The sequence below is a fragment of the Drosophila willistoni genome, assembly GCF_018902025.1.
Source record: "Drosophila willistoni isolate 14030-0811.24 chromosome 2R unlocalized genomic scaffold, UCI_dwil_1.1 Seg167, whole genome shotgun sequence".
In the NCBI taxonomy this organism is placed as follows: domain Eukaryota; kingdom Metazoa; phylum Arthropoda; class Insecta; order Diptera; family Drosophilidae; genus Drosophila; species Drosophila willistoni.
This window is the reverse complement of record NW_025814050.1, coordinates 9,953,198-9,967,879: the sequence shown is the minus strand read 5'-3', so window position 1 is coordinate 9,967,879 and position 14,682 is coordinate 9,953,198. Positions and strand designations below refer to the sequence as shown.

At 37.3% G+C, this 14,682-nt stretch overlaps 3 protein-coding genes across 6 annotated transcripts in view; 1 reads left to right on the top strand and 2 right to left on the bottom strand.

Moving 5' to 3' along the window:
• Positions 1-825: 825 nt before the first annotated feature.
• LOC6644442 (eukaryotic translation elongation factor 2) lies at positions 826-5,254 on the bottom strand. Its single transcript, XM_002067168.4, has 5 exons — positions 5,162-5,254; positions 4,357-4,571; positions 3,666-4,193; positions 2,190-2,886; positions 826-2,127 (listed from the first exon to the last, which is right to left on the bottom strand). Exons 1-5 carry the CDS (start codon positions 5,162-5,164, stop codon positions 1,036-1,038), a joined length of 2,535 nt encoding a protein of 844 aa, XP_002067204.1. The 5' UTR covers positions 5,165-5,254; the 3' UTR covers positions 826-1,035.
• Positions 5,255-5,472: 218 nt separating this feature from the next.
• LOC26529389 (zinc finger protein weckle) lies at positions 5,473-6,528 on the bottom strand. 2 transcript variants are annotated; one of them, XM_015178086.3, is made up of 3 exons: positions 6,462-6,528; positions 6,357-6,410; positions 5,473-6,294 (listed from the first exon to the last, which is right to left on the bottom strand). In XM_015178086.3, exons 1-3 carry the CDS (start codon positions 6,480-6,482, stop codon positions 5,596-5,598), a joined length of 774 nt encoding a protein of 257 aa, XP_015033572.1. In that variant the 5' UTR covers positions 6,483-6,528; the 3' UTR covers positions 5,473-5,595. The 2 variants fall into 2 exon arrangements, with proteins under 2 accessions (XP_015033572.1, XP_023032531.1); XM_023176763.2 differs by lacking the exon at positions 6,357-6,410 and having other exon boundaries at positions 6,462-6,513.
• Positions 6,529-11,438: 4,910 nt separating this feature from the next.
• LOC6644440 (protein madd-4) overlaps positions 11,439-14,682 on the top strand; it is a 77,025-nt gene continuing 73,781 nt past the window's right edge. For all 3 annotated transcript variants that reach the window (XM_023176694.2, XM_023176693.2, XM_002067166.4), the window contains exon 1: positions 11,439-11,681. The gene's annotated coding sequence lies outside the window, so the exon portion shown is untranslated. The remainder of the gene's footprint in view (positions 11,682-14,682) is intronic.

The window sequence follows — 14,682 nt, the reverse complement described above, 5'->3', positions numbered from 1 at the left end:
ACTATCTTGCTTAAATTTAAATAATGAACGAATCTTTATTTCAATTATCTTTTTCATTTTTTTTTTACTTAAAGTTATATAGTCAATTGAAGTAATTAATACTTGCCTTTGTTGCTAAAACCACATACATATATAATAAAATCTTGATATAATTCAAACTTAAATAAATAAATATAATTTTTTTTAAACATAATATAAATAAACAGGGCAAACACTGTGCTCGAAAATTGGTTAAAATAAATTTTGAAATATTTACAGATAAAATTGGTTACCTACAAAACATGCAAAATAAAATAAAAATTCCTAAAAAGATAACAGATATCTCTTCAGAGATAGAGAGATTATTTCCTTAGAAATCCTCTTATAACAAGTTTTTTACAAGTACATATACCTATACAAGTAGGATCTGCTCAGAATATCATTTTGTGTGAGACCCTCGTAAACTTCAGTTTACTAAATCACAATATAAAATGGTTTTGCCATCCATTTCAGCAACAATTTTAAGTTGAAGTTAATTTTCCACTACATATTAACTTACCTATAATTAAAAATAAATAGAAATTAAATGCCATTCAATCGTAATCAGTAGTTTAGCTGTTAAATCTTTTTAAAACTCAACGAAAATTCAATTTAATTGACAGGAACAAAAGAGACAAGTTGATTCATAATTTATAGACTTGATTCTACAATATGTCTTCCCTTAGAGCACCTTTCTTCTAGTCTACAGAACCTTCCTCTTCTCTTCACTCGACAATAGCAAGTTCCCCCATTTCATTCATTTTGTTTCGTGTTTTTTTTGTTTAGTATGTTTTATATAAACTTAAATACGTAATCAGTTACTTGATTTATTTACGGTTGTTGTTGTTGTTCTGTTATACAATTAATAATCATCAAAATTTCTTTAAATGTTTTTTTGTGTGTGTGTTTCTTCTTTTTTTTTAATAACGCTGACAAAACACAGAATCCCTTAGATGGTGATTGGGATATGTTCAATTTTATGCTCCGTCAGGAAGTGCCATTGTAGTGGCCGCCAGATTACATTTTGTCCAAATACTGGGTAAGATCGGGCAGACCTTCCTTAAGACCCTTACGTTTACGTGTGTCCTGGACAATCTGGTAGGGTTTGCTGGCTGGCTCGCTTGGGTCACCGGGCAGCACTTGCCAATGGTCGAACACGCACTGAGGGAAGGCCTGTCCTCCGGTGTTGGAGCGGAGATCGGCAGTGAAGCCGAAGGATTCGTTGACAGGCAAATAGGCCTTGACCACAAACATGGGGGTGCCGACAACTTGGTTCTCCTCAAAGACATGACCACGACGACGATTGAGCACACCATAGATGCCACCAACAGCGACTTCGGGACACTGAATCTCGCACAGGTACACTGGCTCCATCAAACGTGGGCTGGCTGTGATAGCAGCAGCATACAGACAACGACGAGTGGTTGGAATGATCTGGCCACCACCACGATGGATGGCATCAGCGTGCAGAGTGACATCATAGATGTTGAAACGAACGCCACGCATGTTCTCATCGGCCAGGATACCTTCCTTGGAGGCCCATTGGAAACCAGCGACAACGGAATCCTTGATTTCGTTCAAGTATTGCACGGACTTGGTGCAATCCAAGATGAAGTTGGGTCCAGTGCCATCGGGACCAAAGCACCAGATCTTACGGGCCTCGGTCACATCGTAATCGTATTTCTCAGCCAGATAACGGGCACGGATTTTGAAATCGTCCTTGGAGCTAACATCACCGTTGTCAATATCCTCGGGCAGACCATCGGGCATGGGCAGAGCCTTCATGTGGAGACGATTGTGCTTGTTGGGCGACTTGGATAGACACATTTGGTTGGATTCTTCGTTAACGGTCTCACGGTATGAGACAACGGGATCGGATTTCTTAAGAGGAATGCAAGCGTGATCCTCTTCCAGATCCTTAAGGCAAATTTCCAAATGCAATTCACCGGCACCGGCAATGATATGCTCGCCAGACTCCTCAATGATACATTGCACCATAGGATCGGATTTGGCCAAACGCTTAAGACCCTCCACCAATTTGGGCAAATCAGCGGGATTCTTGGGCTCGACAGCGACACGCACGACAGGCGACACGGAGAACTTCATGACCTATTCAAATTAAGACAAGATGTTGATGAGATTATGCCTCCAATCAGTTGACTTGAACTTACCTTCATGTTATGGGCATCCTTGAAGGTGGTAATGGTACCGGTCTTCACCAAGAACTGATCAACACCGACCAGACCGCAAATGTTACCCGAGGGCACATCCTCAATAGCCTCCACATAGCGACCCATCATCAGAATGGTACGCTGAATGGCCTTCTCGTACAAATCTTCCTTCTTGCCGGGTGTATAGTTGGGACCCATGATGCGGCACTTCTGGCCGGTGGCCACTTTGCCAGCAAACACACGTCCGAAGGCATAGAAACGTCCCTTATCGGAGGTCGGTACCATCTTGGAGATGTACATCATCAATGGACCCTCGGGATCGCAATTCTTGACAGCGATGGCAGCCTCATCATCCTGAGGACCCTCGTACAACATCTCCATACGATATTTCTGGGCAACCACTGGCGATGGCAAATGGATGGCAATCATCTGAAGCAAAGCCTCACCGGCTGGCAACCAAGTACGCATCACAGTCTTCAACAGGGCCTTGCCATCCTTATCCTTGTCCTCATGCTTCAGGGTAACACCAATCTTCTCCAACAGGGTACCAATCTCCTCCTTCTTGTAGTTCATGATGGCATCGAAGACCTTGTAAATGGGATCCAGAATGTACATGCAGAAGGAACGCTTGTTGTCCACTTCCTTTTGCTTTTGCCATTTCTTGGTCTTGGCATTGAAGAAGTTCTCACCCCACAAACTGAAAGAGAAAATTTAAATGAAATAATGTTGATTCAGAAAATTTAATCAAGGTGACTTTTTTTTATCAGCTCTAATCGACTTTAGATTAGGCAATTGATTAATTTATATATATATTTAGACTACAAAATTGCAACTTTATTTTTGATTATTTCTAAAATTTCGCTAATAGAATGACGATAACTAAAAGTTAGTTTATGCAGGAAATAATAGACTATGGTAAGGAGATATGTTTGGAGGGTATGCTTAAAAGTTTACTAAAAAACTGGTTTTGCTTGAAGTGTGTGGAGAACAACAGGCATTTTGTTTTTGTATTTAGTGTTTAAAATTTCACGTGCTGCGCGCCACGAGTTGTTCACGATTCTATTAATAGAAGGAACTGTGAAATTTCTTATTTATGACATAACTTTAGATTGGAAAGCACAAAGGTCTACAAAAATGAGTCAAACTCTTGACTACAGGGTATACACTTTTAATGAAAATAGAATCCATATGGAATCTTAGTTTATGTTCTTAAATAAACCTTTCTAATTTATTATAAATTGTAAAATAACTGCCTTAGCATGCAACGTTTAGACATTAGGAAAGAGGTCTCGATGCAGCGTTTCAACAGTTTTTTTTAAAATATTTGATCTACTTTTATTTTTATGGCACTTGTGACGTCTTCATCGCGCATAGTTCTCTCTCTTAAAAGAGAGAGAAACTGCACGCTCAACGTCACACGTTTTGTGCTAAAAGCATGGAAATACTATACGTATTAGGGAGGGAAGTGGGACTTACCGGTTCATTAGCTTGACCACATCGATCTTGAATTTCTCAGAGTACATTTCAGAGAACTGCTTGAGGGTAAAGGCCCAACCGTGCAGACCGGAACCGAAACCGACGGAACCCTTGGAGGGATCCACACGCACTTCACCCATTGGACCGCCATCGTCATTGTAGGTGGCAATAATGACGTTCACGTTCTCAACAATACGCTGGAAAGTCTGGTACAATTCCTCAGCATCCAATTGGAGTTCGAGCAGAGCGCGGTCCATTTTGTTCATGAACAGAATGGGCTTAATACGTTCAGCGATGGCTTGACGCAACACAGTTTCGGTCTGGACACAGACACCAGAGACACAATCGACCACAACAAGGGCACCATCGGTGACACGGAGAGCGGCTGTCACCTCCGAGGAGAAATCAACGTGACCGGGTGAATCGATCAAATTGATCAAGAAACCCTTGCATTCCTTTTCACGCTGATCGGCATGGGTGATGAAAACCAGATCCTTCTCCTCGACCTCGAAGTACATGGAGATGGCACTGATAAATATCAAAAGAAAAGATAAATAGATAAGATATATATTATATTGACAAAAGATAGACCAAAGAGAATACAGCAGTGACGTCATGAGACTTCGGCCAGTTGACCTCTGGCTGAGCTATCTTTTGGCATGAGTTCTTGTGTTTTTTTTTTTTTGCTTACGTTGACTTGATGGTAATGCAACGCTCCTGCTCATCCTTACGGGTATCGGTGAAACGAGTCTCACCAGCCTTGGCACCAGCAATGATACCGGCCTTGGACACCAAAGAGTCGGTCAGAGTGGATTTACCGTGATCCACATGGGCGATGACGGACATGTTGCGAATATTACGCTTCTTGTCCATCAGGCCACGGATTTCGTCGACGGTGAAGTTGACCTATAAAAACAAAAAAAACATGGAATAACAAAATATTGAAAACCAAGATAAAGATTATGGACAAATAGGGCGGGGCGGGGTAAGAGATGCATATTAAAAATGGCGTCCATCAAAATGTGAGAAATCGAAAAAATCATGCTACATATTTTTGGGGCCGTCACTGGTGGAATTTTTGAGGTTACGTTCGATTTAAAACCACTTGCAAGGTAAAAGAAATAAGCAACATATGTATTTAAAAATAATCTGACCATTGCTCTATTTATTTCACAATCTTAGACATTGCATCTCTTCTTCTTCCGACACAGACTTTTTCAATAGCAAACTTTTGCATACGTCATTTTGGTCTTTGTCTCTTGCATTTCACCATTCTCCACACATTCACAATCGCATGAAATCTCATACACACACACACGCGTTCAGACGACGACTACGACACACATAGACAAAGTGAGACTGCCAGGTCCCCATCATTGAGGTTAGAATCGAACAAAAACCACCAAATTCCACAATTTCGATGCAAATTCATTATATACATTATTTCCTTTGATGCAATTGAAATTATCTGCATTGTTTTAATTAGTTACACCTACCATTTTGGTTGTTTAAGGATTTTCACGTGGACGAACTTTAAAAACACTACACGCCTGCACTGGCGTCGACAGGAAAAAGAAAGAGAACGTGTTCGTGCTCAGCGTTGCCAGAAGCCACTGAGACATCTCACGTGTTGCCAGTAGCAGCTGAAAACCACAGGTGGCAAAACTTATAAATCCGTGCTGCCAGAGTCACAGTAAAATATCTTTCAGGACAGTGTTGGAAAGTATATCAAGTGGCGCTGTCAGATAACAAATTTAAATTACAAAATAGGCGGGATATTCAAATTATTGTTAATAATTCACATAGATTAAATTTGAATAATATTTATTACGAAAGCTAATGTGCACATGTTTATAATATATTATATATATACTATTTGTGCATGTTCCAGGTCTGACGAGTCTTCAGCCTTTTACCACAATTCTCGCACTTAAGGTGTGAGTTTGTGCGCCAAATTGTGCATGTTCCAGGTGCGAAAAGTCTTCAGCCTTTGACCACAAATATAGCATTCAAAGTATGGTTCCTCGTGGTTCTGATGGTGAATTTTGAGACGTGCCTTGTCCTTGAAGCCAGCCTGACAAACATCGCGAACCTCTGTGTGTACGAGCTTATGTTCATTCAAAGCTGTAATAGTCTTTAGTTGCTTGGGACACTTTTCAATATGCTTTACATATGAGCCACGATAGCGATATGATTTGCCACATTTGCGGCATTCCATTAGATAGCGTTTTGTAGACATTTTTCCTTCATCTTTATTCAATACCATCTGCGCCATTTCTTTGTCATCCTTCTCATCGTCGTCATCCTTTTCAACTGATGAAAATGTTTCTAAAAAATTTGGTTTATCCTCTATTTCTGATTTAATTTCAGAAAGATTCAAAGTTTTGGGGCTGTCTGCATTGACGTCTTTGTCGATTTGCCTCTCACGCAAATCGATAAATTCCGGTTTTGTTTCATCTTCTTGGTTTTCGATCGAAGGCAATCCAGGCATGGAGTTGGCTACTGTCCTTTCGACTTGACAAATCTGTTGCACTTCTTGTTGTTGCTCTTGGCCGTCCTGAAACATTTTTTCCATAAGTAGCTCCGTAAGCTTGGTTTGCTTTATGAGCATCTCCAATGCCACTTTCCCCTGAAATAAAAGAAGAACAATAAAAGTAATAAAATGGCAAAAATTTTGCGAAACACATTTACATTTAAATTAAGTTCCTTGACGATGCGTATAGCCACATCCAGGCGATTAACCAACTAAAAAGAAATTAAAAATTTATAAATAAAAATAAGATTAAAAATACTTACAAAGTTTTCGTTCGCAGTCATTTTTCCTTGTGGCTTTCCTGATCGGTTGTAATCAATTGTAATCGATTAAAAATGCAAGTTGCAAATTGAAATCAATCGCAAGTTCAAAAGGCCCGATTCCCATTCGATCCAATTCTGGGGAATTAATGGTGTATGTGAAACAGCGATTTTCACAAATCAACATTTTTTAACAGCTGATTTTACAGCTGCCATAGGCAAACTTAAAAAAGATTAATATTTACACATATAGTTAGTAATATATAATACTTTACCTATTTAATGATTTTAAATACCTCTTATAACGCGGTCTTATACAACGCGTTTTCGATATAACGCGATTTGGAAATTAGGGGTTTCAGTACAACGCGAAATTTAGGCTTATATAAAGCGAAGGGGAAAATACATAATTATAAAATCTGGTAACAAATATGTATGTACATATGTATTATTATTCATATCTTGTGTATTTAATTGTATAAGAAAGTATGAACTTTAATATTGAGTTAAAATATATGTGCATCTGTTATTTTGTATGTATTTTATTTAAAAAAAAACCTATTGGAACATAACCCCCAAATTTATATGAAAACTATGTTTTAGATAACGCGCAATTCTTCTGGAACGTAAATATCGCGTTATACGAGGGATACCTGTATATCAAGGATGGGCACGTAGTGGCTCTTTTGGCTCCCGTGGCTCTTTACCGGCAGAGGCTGGGCAGAGAAAAAGGTCACTTTTGCGAGTCGACGCACACAAAAATTTGTGTGCCTCGAGTTTTATGACGGGTCATAAAACGACCTTTTTTGGGTCGAGCGAGCGATCGTCGTCGAACTTATGGGCAGAGGGACGGACAAGTACCGAATTTTACGGGGAGGGGGAAAAAGGTCGCGATCTCGAGCTCGCAACTTGTGGGCAGAGAGACGGACAAGTCCCGAATTTTACGGGGAGGGGGAAAAAGGTCGCGATCTCGAGCTCGCAACTTGTGGGCAGAGAGACGGACAAGTCCCGAATTTTACGGGGAGGGGAAAAAAGGTCGCGATCTCGAGCTCGCAACTTATGGGCAGAGGGACGGACAAGTCCCGAATTTTACGGGGAGGGGAAAAAAGGTCGCGATCTCGAGCTCGCAACTTGTGGGCAGAGGGAGTGAGGGACAAGTAAAAATAAGGGTTGTTTTTAATGAGCGCTCGAGATCGCGTTCCTTTTTCCCCCTCCCCGTAAAATTCGGGACTTGTCCGTCTCTCTGCCCACAAGTTGCGAGCTCGAGATCGCGACCTTTTTTCCCCTCCCCGTAAAATTCGGGACTTGTCCGTCTCTCTGCCCACAAGTTGCGAGCTCGAGATCGCGACCTTTTTCCCCCTCCCCGTAAAATTCGGTACTTGTCCGTCCCTCTGCCCATAAGTTCGACGACGATCGCTCGCTCGACCCAAAAAAGGTCGTTTATGACCCGTCATAAAACTCGAGGCACACAAATTTTTGTGTGCGTCGACTCGCAAAAGTGACCTTTTTCTCTGCCCAGCCTCTGCTGCTGATGCTCTGGCTCCCAAGTTAAATTTTCGTGCCCACCCTTGCTGTATATACATATGTACATACATATGTACATTCATTTCTCTGTAGGCCTATGCCCATGTACAATTAAAAATAGCAACACTTGCTGAGGTTATACATTCAAAGGATTCTTAGATAGAATTTAAGGTTCAAGGAACATATAAATACGTTTTTGACCGTAAAATATTTACAACTAATGGAAGCAAAAACGACGAACGAAAAATTATAATAATATCCAACCTTTTCAAAGTTTTTTAAGGAACTTCTTGAAATACTCAAAAAAAGAAATTGCGACACCCCATCTAATACATACTAAATTAGGATTACTTAAGTTTCTAACTTTCTTCAAACTGAAATATTACTGAAAAGCACTTAAAAGTAGTTTCCCAAATCCTTCCAATTTGAATTTCCCAAATTCTTCCAATTTACGAAGGACAATATTACTACTATTGCCCATGGATCCGAACTTGTGGATCCTTTGGACAATAGTTTTCAATGATTGAGCATTACATTTTGAAAATGATTGTAATTCTAAACAAACAATCCCTTATCCCTTGCTAGGACGCTTCCATTCGACTTTCAGCATCCTTTTTAAACATATTTGTGCACACTTCATCCTCGGCAATTCCCTCGCTTATCTTGTTCGCCTTGAGTCTTGAAAAAACTGAAATCTTATTAGTTTTAATGTTGTTGAGAAGTCTGGCCATGCTTATATTTTCCATTTACGCTTAGTTCTTCATTTCCATATTCATCAATTTCAAAAAGACTGATTTTTCTCTTTTTCTTTTTCGTTTTCTTACATCTCTAATGGAATCAATTTTCTCCCATCACAATTGGAATTAACTTCTTCCATCTCAAATTGGGTTGTTTTTTCTCGTTAGTGCTTTGTTTTCATCAGATCAACTAAAAAAATTGACTTTAATCTTCATGAATTTTGGTGAGATTTAGCATAATGCATCATTTAATTATTGATTGATTACTTGCTTATAGAAAAGACATTATCAAAATTAACAATATTTTTTCCGTATAATCCACAATTTTAAGCAGAGCTTGAATTGTTGTAATTTCAGAATACAAACAAGAAATTTGAATTTTTTTTGCTCATCCTTTACTATTTATTGTGAAAATTTACTGCAAAATTTGCACAAGCGTAAAGAAAACAATAATACGTTTACAGAAGATCATTGGAATCGGCAAAGTGTGGCATCTCCTTCTCCTCTTCTAGGTGTTCATCTGCCAGTCACTTGGCCAATATCGATGGCCGATGCAGCCTTTTTTTTAACTCTTTTGGAAATAAGAAAGTCAATTTAATTGAATTTATTTATATTATTTGGCATTCTTGTCAATACTTTGACAATTTTGGGAGGATTACGTTCTCTTTTTGGCGGTGTCTTTTTCGGTTCTTCCTCTTGATAACCAGCTTTATCCATGGTGTTAAAGTTATCCTTGATTTTACTATCGTCGACACTATACTCATGGGGCGGCTCAGCTTTGACTTGTGTCCCCCCAAACCGTTTTGCCGCTTACTTTCCGTGTGACGCAGTAGCTTGAATATTGTACAATGGTCCTAACACTTATCCTTGAGGAAAATCTCTAATCATAGATTGAAAAGATCAAGTTTACTTACTTACATTGCCGTTGTAATAGAAAAGATGCAGAATCAGAAAGCAAAACTTCCACTTGTATATAAACATGTTGCTGCAACATTAAACGAAGGGGAAATGTTGTCCAACATTTTGTTGTCACTCGTAATCAAAGAATTTTCACCACACTCTGGCAACAGCGCTCAAGTTGCAACACGTTTTTCCACAAGAATCCCTCAAACCGGAAAGAGTCACTCGAAAACCCCTGAAACATGCCGAAGACGATACGAAGTTGTCCTTGCTTCGGGTTGCGTTCGACTCCTTTGTTCGAGTTTTCTGCTCAAGTTTGACTCCTTTGCTCGGGTTCGACTCTTCTGCTCGGTTCGGCCTTTTCGGTTGCATGTTCCACTGTTTCGTTCGAGGTTTGACTGCTTTTCGTTCGAGTTTGAACAGTTCAATACAGTGGAACGAAGTGATTGCATGTGCGTACGGTTGATGCTAACGGTAAAGCTAATATCAAACGATACAAAATAAATAACAAAAAAACTGAAACAGAAACCACAAATAAAACATTAAGTGAGTGTGTGCTAATTTTAGAAATTGTGTAAATTTGTGGCAAATAAATGAAAAATATTTAAAAGAAAATTATTTTAATATATTTTATCAAAACCGGCTAAAAGAAGTGTTTACATTTGCTTGGGATTAAAAAAGAAATTTTAAACACATAAAAAAGAGGGTTAATAAATAACAATTGGCTAATTACCAAATTTAATTTCTCCTTTCAATATAATAATAAAAAAACGTTTACAAAATAATAAACATTTTGACAAAATAACCAAAGAAATTAAGGAACAAATTGAAAAACTAATTTACGTTTTTTCCCTTCTAAGTTTTTGAAAGTTAAAATGTTTATAGTTCAGATTATTATTTATTTAATTTGTTTATATTTGAAAGTCAAGCATTAAATAGTTGTTTACATTTGATCCTTTGAAAATTTATTTTTTAATGAAAATAGATCATTTTTATATTTATTTTCAATTATGACTAGATTTATAATTTGAAAATATTTTATGTAGGAGAAAACCTAACAGAAAAAGTCATGAAGAAAACATTTTTTTTTTATATTTAATTAAAAATAACTGAAAAAAACCCTTAACTTAAAAACTTCTTCACAAAATGAAATTAAATTGTTTTAAATTAAAGAAATTTCTTAATTGAAGACAACAAAATTGACAAATTTAATTAAAAGCTGCGTTAAATTTGTCAGCCCAAAAACAACAACAAAAGAAAGCACATCCAAAAATTTTCCTTTTGATCTTAAGAAAAAGCATGAAACAATAAACAAAAAAAAACAACAACAACAGATAATTATAATAAATGCCGGGAAAAGCGTGAAAGGATAATCCCGTAACCGGAGCAGGGAACTGGACCAGTGGTTCGTCCTTTGACGGCGGACACACACACATACACAAAAGGATAACTTTTGTCGCGTTTCGCGTTTCTTATTAGAAAATCCTTTTTACGCAACAAAAAAAAGTGAAAAAATAGAAAAAAAAATTGCACGTCTTAAAAGTTTTCCTTTGCTTTCTCCTCTCTTCTCCACTCTTTTCCCTTTCGTTTCTTGTTTTTTTTTCTGCCATTTTCGTTGCGTTTTCTCTGTGTGTCCTGTGCCGGCAGCCAAACAAAGTAAAAGTTGAGAGAGGCGAAAGTTGTTGTGCAACGTGTGGCAAGTGCGGCGAAGGAAAGAAAGAAAAAAATAAAAACACCCGAAAGACGGGCAAACAACAACAAGAAAAACACCGCTGCATGGCAAGTTTAATTCGATTTTAGTGTGTAACAATCAGTGCGAAAAAAAAGAAAAACCCCTCCAACAACAACAACAAGTGCAGCAACAAAAAGCGCAGCATTTTCACCGGTGCAGTTCTTACCTCTCCTTCTCTCCATAGAGTATAAAGTGGATTAGCAGCAGCAGCAGCAGCAGACACAACCAGGAGCATCAGAAGGATAACAGCAACCAAACTAAAGCATCCGTTTTTTATTTTGGTTGTGAATTTTAATGCAGAGCTCTGAGCGTGCTTAACTTTTGACTGTTGTAAGTTGTGTTTAACCCTCCCCATTTCTAACATAAAAATCTACTAAAAAAAAACTGGTATTATAACTGATATAGCGCAATTGGGTGAAGCATACATTTTAGTTATCCTTGCGGCATTACGTTTCCTACCTCACTTAATGGCGATCTTTGGATTGACCTTAACTGTTTCTGTTGCCGTAAATGGGAACATGACAATTTGGAGATCTTGTCGGTACGATGATAAAAATCTTTATTCTAGCTGGAACCATATAACATTCCAGTTGACATGGATTTTCCTATTTAAACCAATGTTATTTAAGATTACTATTCCTTCTTCCTTCCTCCATTGCGACAGAATATCAATCGATTTACTGTCTAAGCCTAAGGTCTATTTCATTGCAAAACCTTACAATATGTCTAAAAACTTTCAAAGTTTAAAATATGTTTGCAATAGTATATGAAATCAAGTTTCGTTTCGCAAACCTCGTCCTCTTAGTTTGCTAGTAAAAAAGTTTCATATGCTTAGCTTGGCAATACGATTTTTATGAAATTTGGTAGACAAATGGATTTTAATGGTTATATTATTATAGTAATAATTATTACTATCTTATGATACCTAAATTCTTAAGCTAGATCCCTGTAGCTGTGACATGTCAATTCCATTTTGATTACTGTCCTTTGAATATTTCGAATTGAATTTTCTTATTGCTTCAATTCTTGTAAATTAATTGCAGCAACGAATTTATTCATTAATACCTAAGATTATTTTTAACATATTAAAAAAATAAAGAAAAATGTTTAGTAGGTTAATTACTTTTAATTTCATTTGAATTCTACTATTGCGTTTTCAAAAAGGAAAACAGGTCTTAATTATAATTCCGGCAAAACCATTTGAGATCGGCAGTCAGAATATGCCCAATCAAGGATTTTGCATTTTTCAACAGTTCAATTCAATTCTATCAGTTCAATTCATTGCATTTGGTTTCTCTTTAGAAACCAATCATATTATTATGATCTCTTGAAAAAAAGTTAAATGCCACTTATAATCTTCTTTGGGCAAATGAAACGGGTTGAAAATTTCCATTCCTTATAGATAGAAGCGTAAAATAGCCACAAGAGTGTGCAATTCGGAAAGAAATAGAAAATATGTAACAAGAAAGGACTCTATTAAATAATAACCACTCGTTCGTTTTAACAAATTCATATTTAATTTGATACTATAACAATGTCATTTGACTAACCATTTGGTTTTGCTATACACTATCTTTAAAAATTCATATTTATTTTGATAAGTGGTTGGCTATTTGATTTTTTATGAAAAGTCATAGTAAAACTTTTAAAAGTGGCATTAAAAAATGGTCATCAAAAGTTTTATTGTCATTGAAAACAAAATAAAAACAAAATAAAAATGGCATTCTATTGCATACTTTAGGGGGCGAACGTATCCCCGTTTTACTTTTCTAGAACCGCCTTTAAGGTCTGATGATGTGATCTCGATTGTATGGTATGGGAATATGTAGTTTTCATCCTTCTTTTCCATTTTCCCTTAATGAACATGGGACAATTCTGAAATCTATCTATATTTTTTAAACTTCTCAGATCATAGCGCGTATTATTAGTCAATTAATTTAAAGTTGCTGCTGAAAAAATAAAGTTTTTAAAGTATATAGAAAGTTCGGTTGAAAAAAAACAAAAGTTTCATTGCGTGAAAATTTTTCTTTCATTTTTGACTCGAACTTTTAGCATTGCAAATGTTACACGGTCAGGCACTTAACACAATGCAGATGCAGAGGAAAATTCCACACACACACACACACGCACACATACATAGAGATGCAGAAAAAGAAGACAATTGCAGAATGTAACCAGCTAAAAGTAAAGAAAAAAAAATAAGAAAAGGGAAAAAGTGGGATCAACTAAGCGAGCACAAGAACTTGAAGAAGACTACGACTTCCGGCGGCTAACACACACACACATATGCACACACACTTGGTGGCGACAATGCCCGACATTCCCCACATTGTCTGCATTTCCTTCAACTTTCCGGGCAGCCAGTTTTTCCTTCACTCTGAATACATATATATATATATATACATATATATGTATATATCTTTTTCTGTTTCTGCCTGTCTGGACGACTTTCAACTGTCGTTGACTTTTTGCATACTTCCCTCGTCTCTTCCCTCTTCTTTCATTTATATCATTTTATTCTACTTTTTTTTTCATAAAATTTCAATGCTTTATAATTTACTTAAAAAAAAAAACAAGTCCGACGTCTCCGTAGTCTGAGTCCTAAACATAAAGCCCATTGTGTGTTTTTTTTTTTAGGCAGCTTATGAAAGAAAACTCTGCCGGCATGTGCGTCTGTATGCCTTTCAGATTAGCTGCGTTTATTAAGTTGTCTACGTGTGCCTCTGTCTCTCTGTGTGTGTGTGTGTGTGGTGATGGAACTCAGTCTCGTATACTTTATGACGATTTAGATTTGGAGCAGTGCCTCAGCACTATGTGGGGTGGGGGAATATTGTGAGCATCTGCCATATTTATGATGACTTTATTTTTGGGGGCAAGCTGATTGCTTTTCATAGAACTTTGTTTACCCAACTCTCTTCGCTTTCTGGATGGTGCGTTAAATTCTTTTTTTTCCCCATCTTTTTTAAAACCTGTAAAACGTTAAAGAAAGCGTAAAAGTTCTGTTCTCGGTTCTGGGTTCGTACAGACATAGGTGGGATGATGTTAGGTGTTAAGTTTAAGGTTCATTTTTGCTCGTGAATTGCATAAAGGCTTTACCCTCTGATCCTTTTTTCCCCAGTTCGTTTTATGGCTTACATAAATGGATCACATAGTCATAAACGTCAAAAGACCATATGAATTAAGATGGAATGTTATGTTGGAAAGAAAATAGTGAAACTTTGGGGCCTACTCTTATTTGGCTTTAAAAATATGAAGAGACCATTAATGTTAAGATTGTTTTTGGGCAGGTACAAAAGTAAAGTTAAATATGCTTAAATTTAGCTGTGGTTGA

Bases quoted from the DNA above. Each gene is read 5' to 3' on its own strand.
- LOC6644442 (XM_002067168.4), bottom strand. The intron at 4,194-4,356 runs GTAAGCAAAAAA...GATATTTATCAG, and splicing joins TGCATTACCATCAAGTCAAC to TGCCATCTCCATGTACTTCG. The intron at 2,128-2,189 runs GTAAGTTCAAGT...TAATTTGAATAG, and splicing joins AGGATGCCCATAACATGAAG to GTCATGAAGTTCTCCGTGTC.
- LOC26529389 (XM_015178086.3), bottom strand. From the start codon at position 6,482: ATGACTGCGAACGAAAACTTT. The intron at 6,411-6,461 runs GTAAGTATTTTT...ATTTCTTTTTAG, and splicing joins TGACTGCGAACGAAAACTTT to TTGGTTAATCGCCTGGATGT. The intron at 6,295-6,356 runs GTAAATGTGTTT...CTTTTATTTCAG, and splicing joins TCAAGGAACTTAATTTAAAT to GGGAAAGTGGCATTGGAGAT.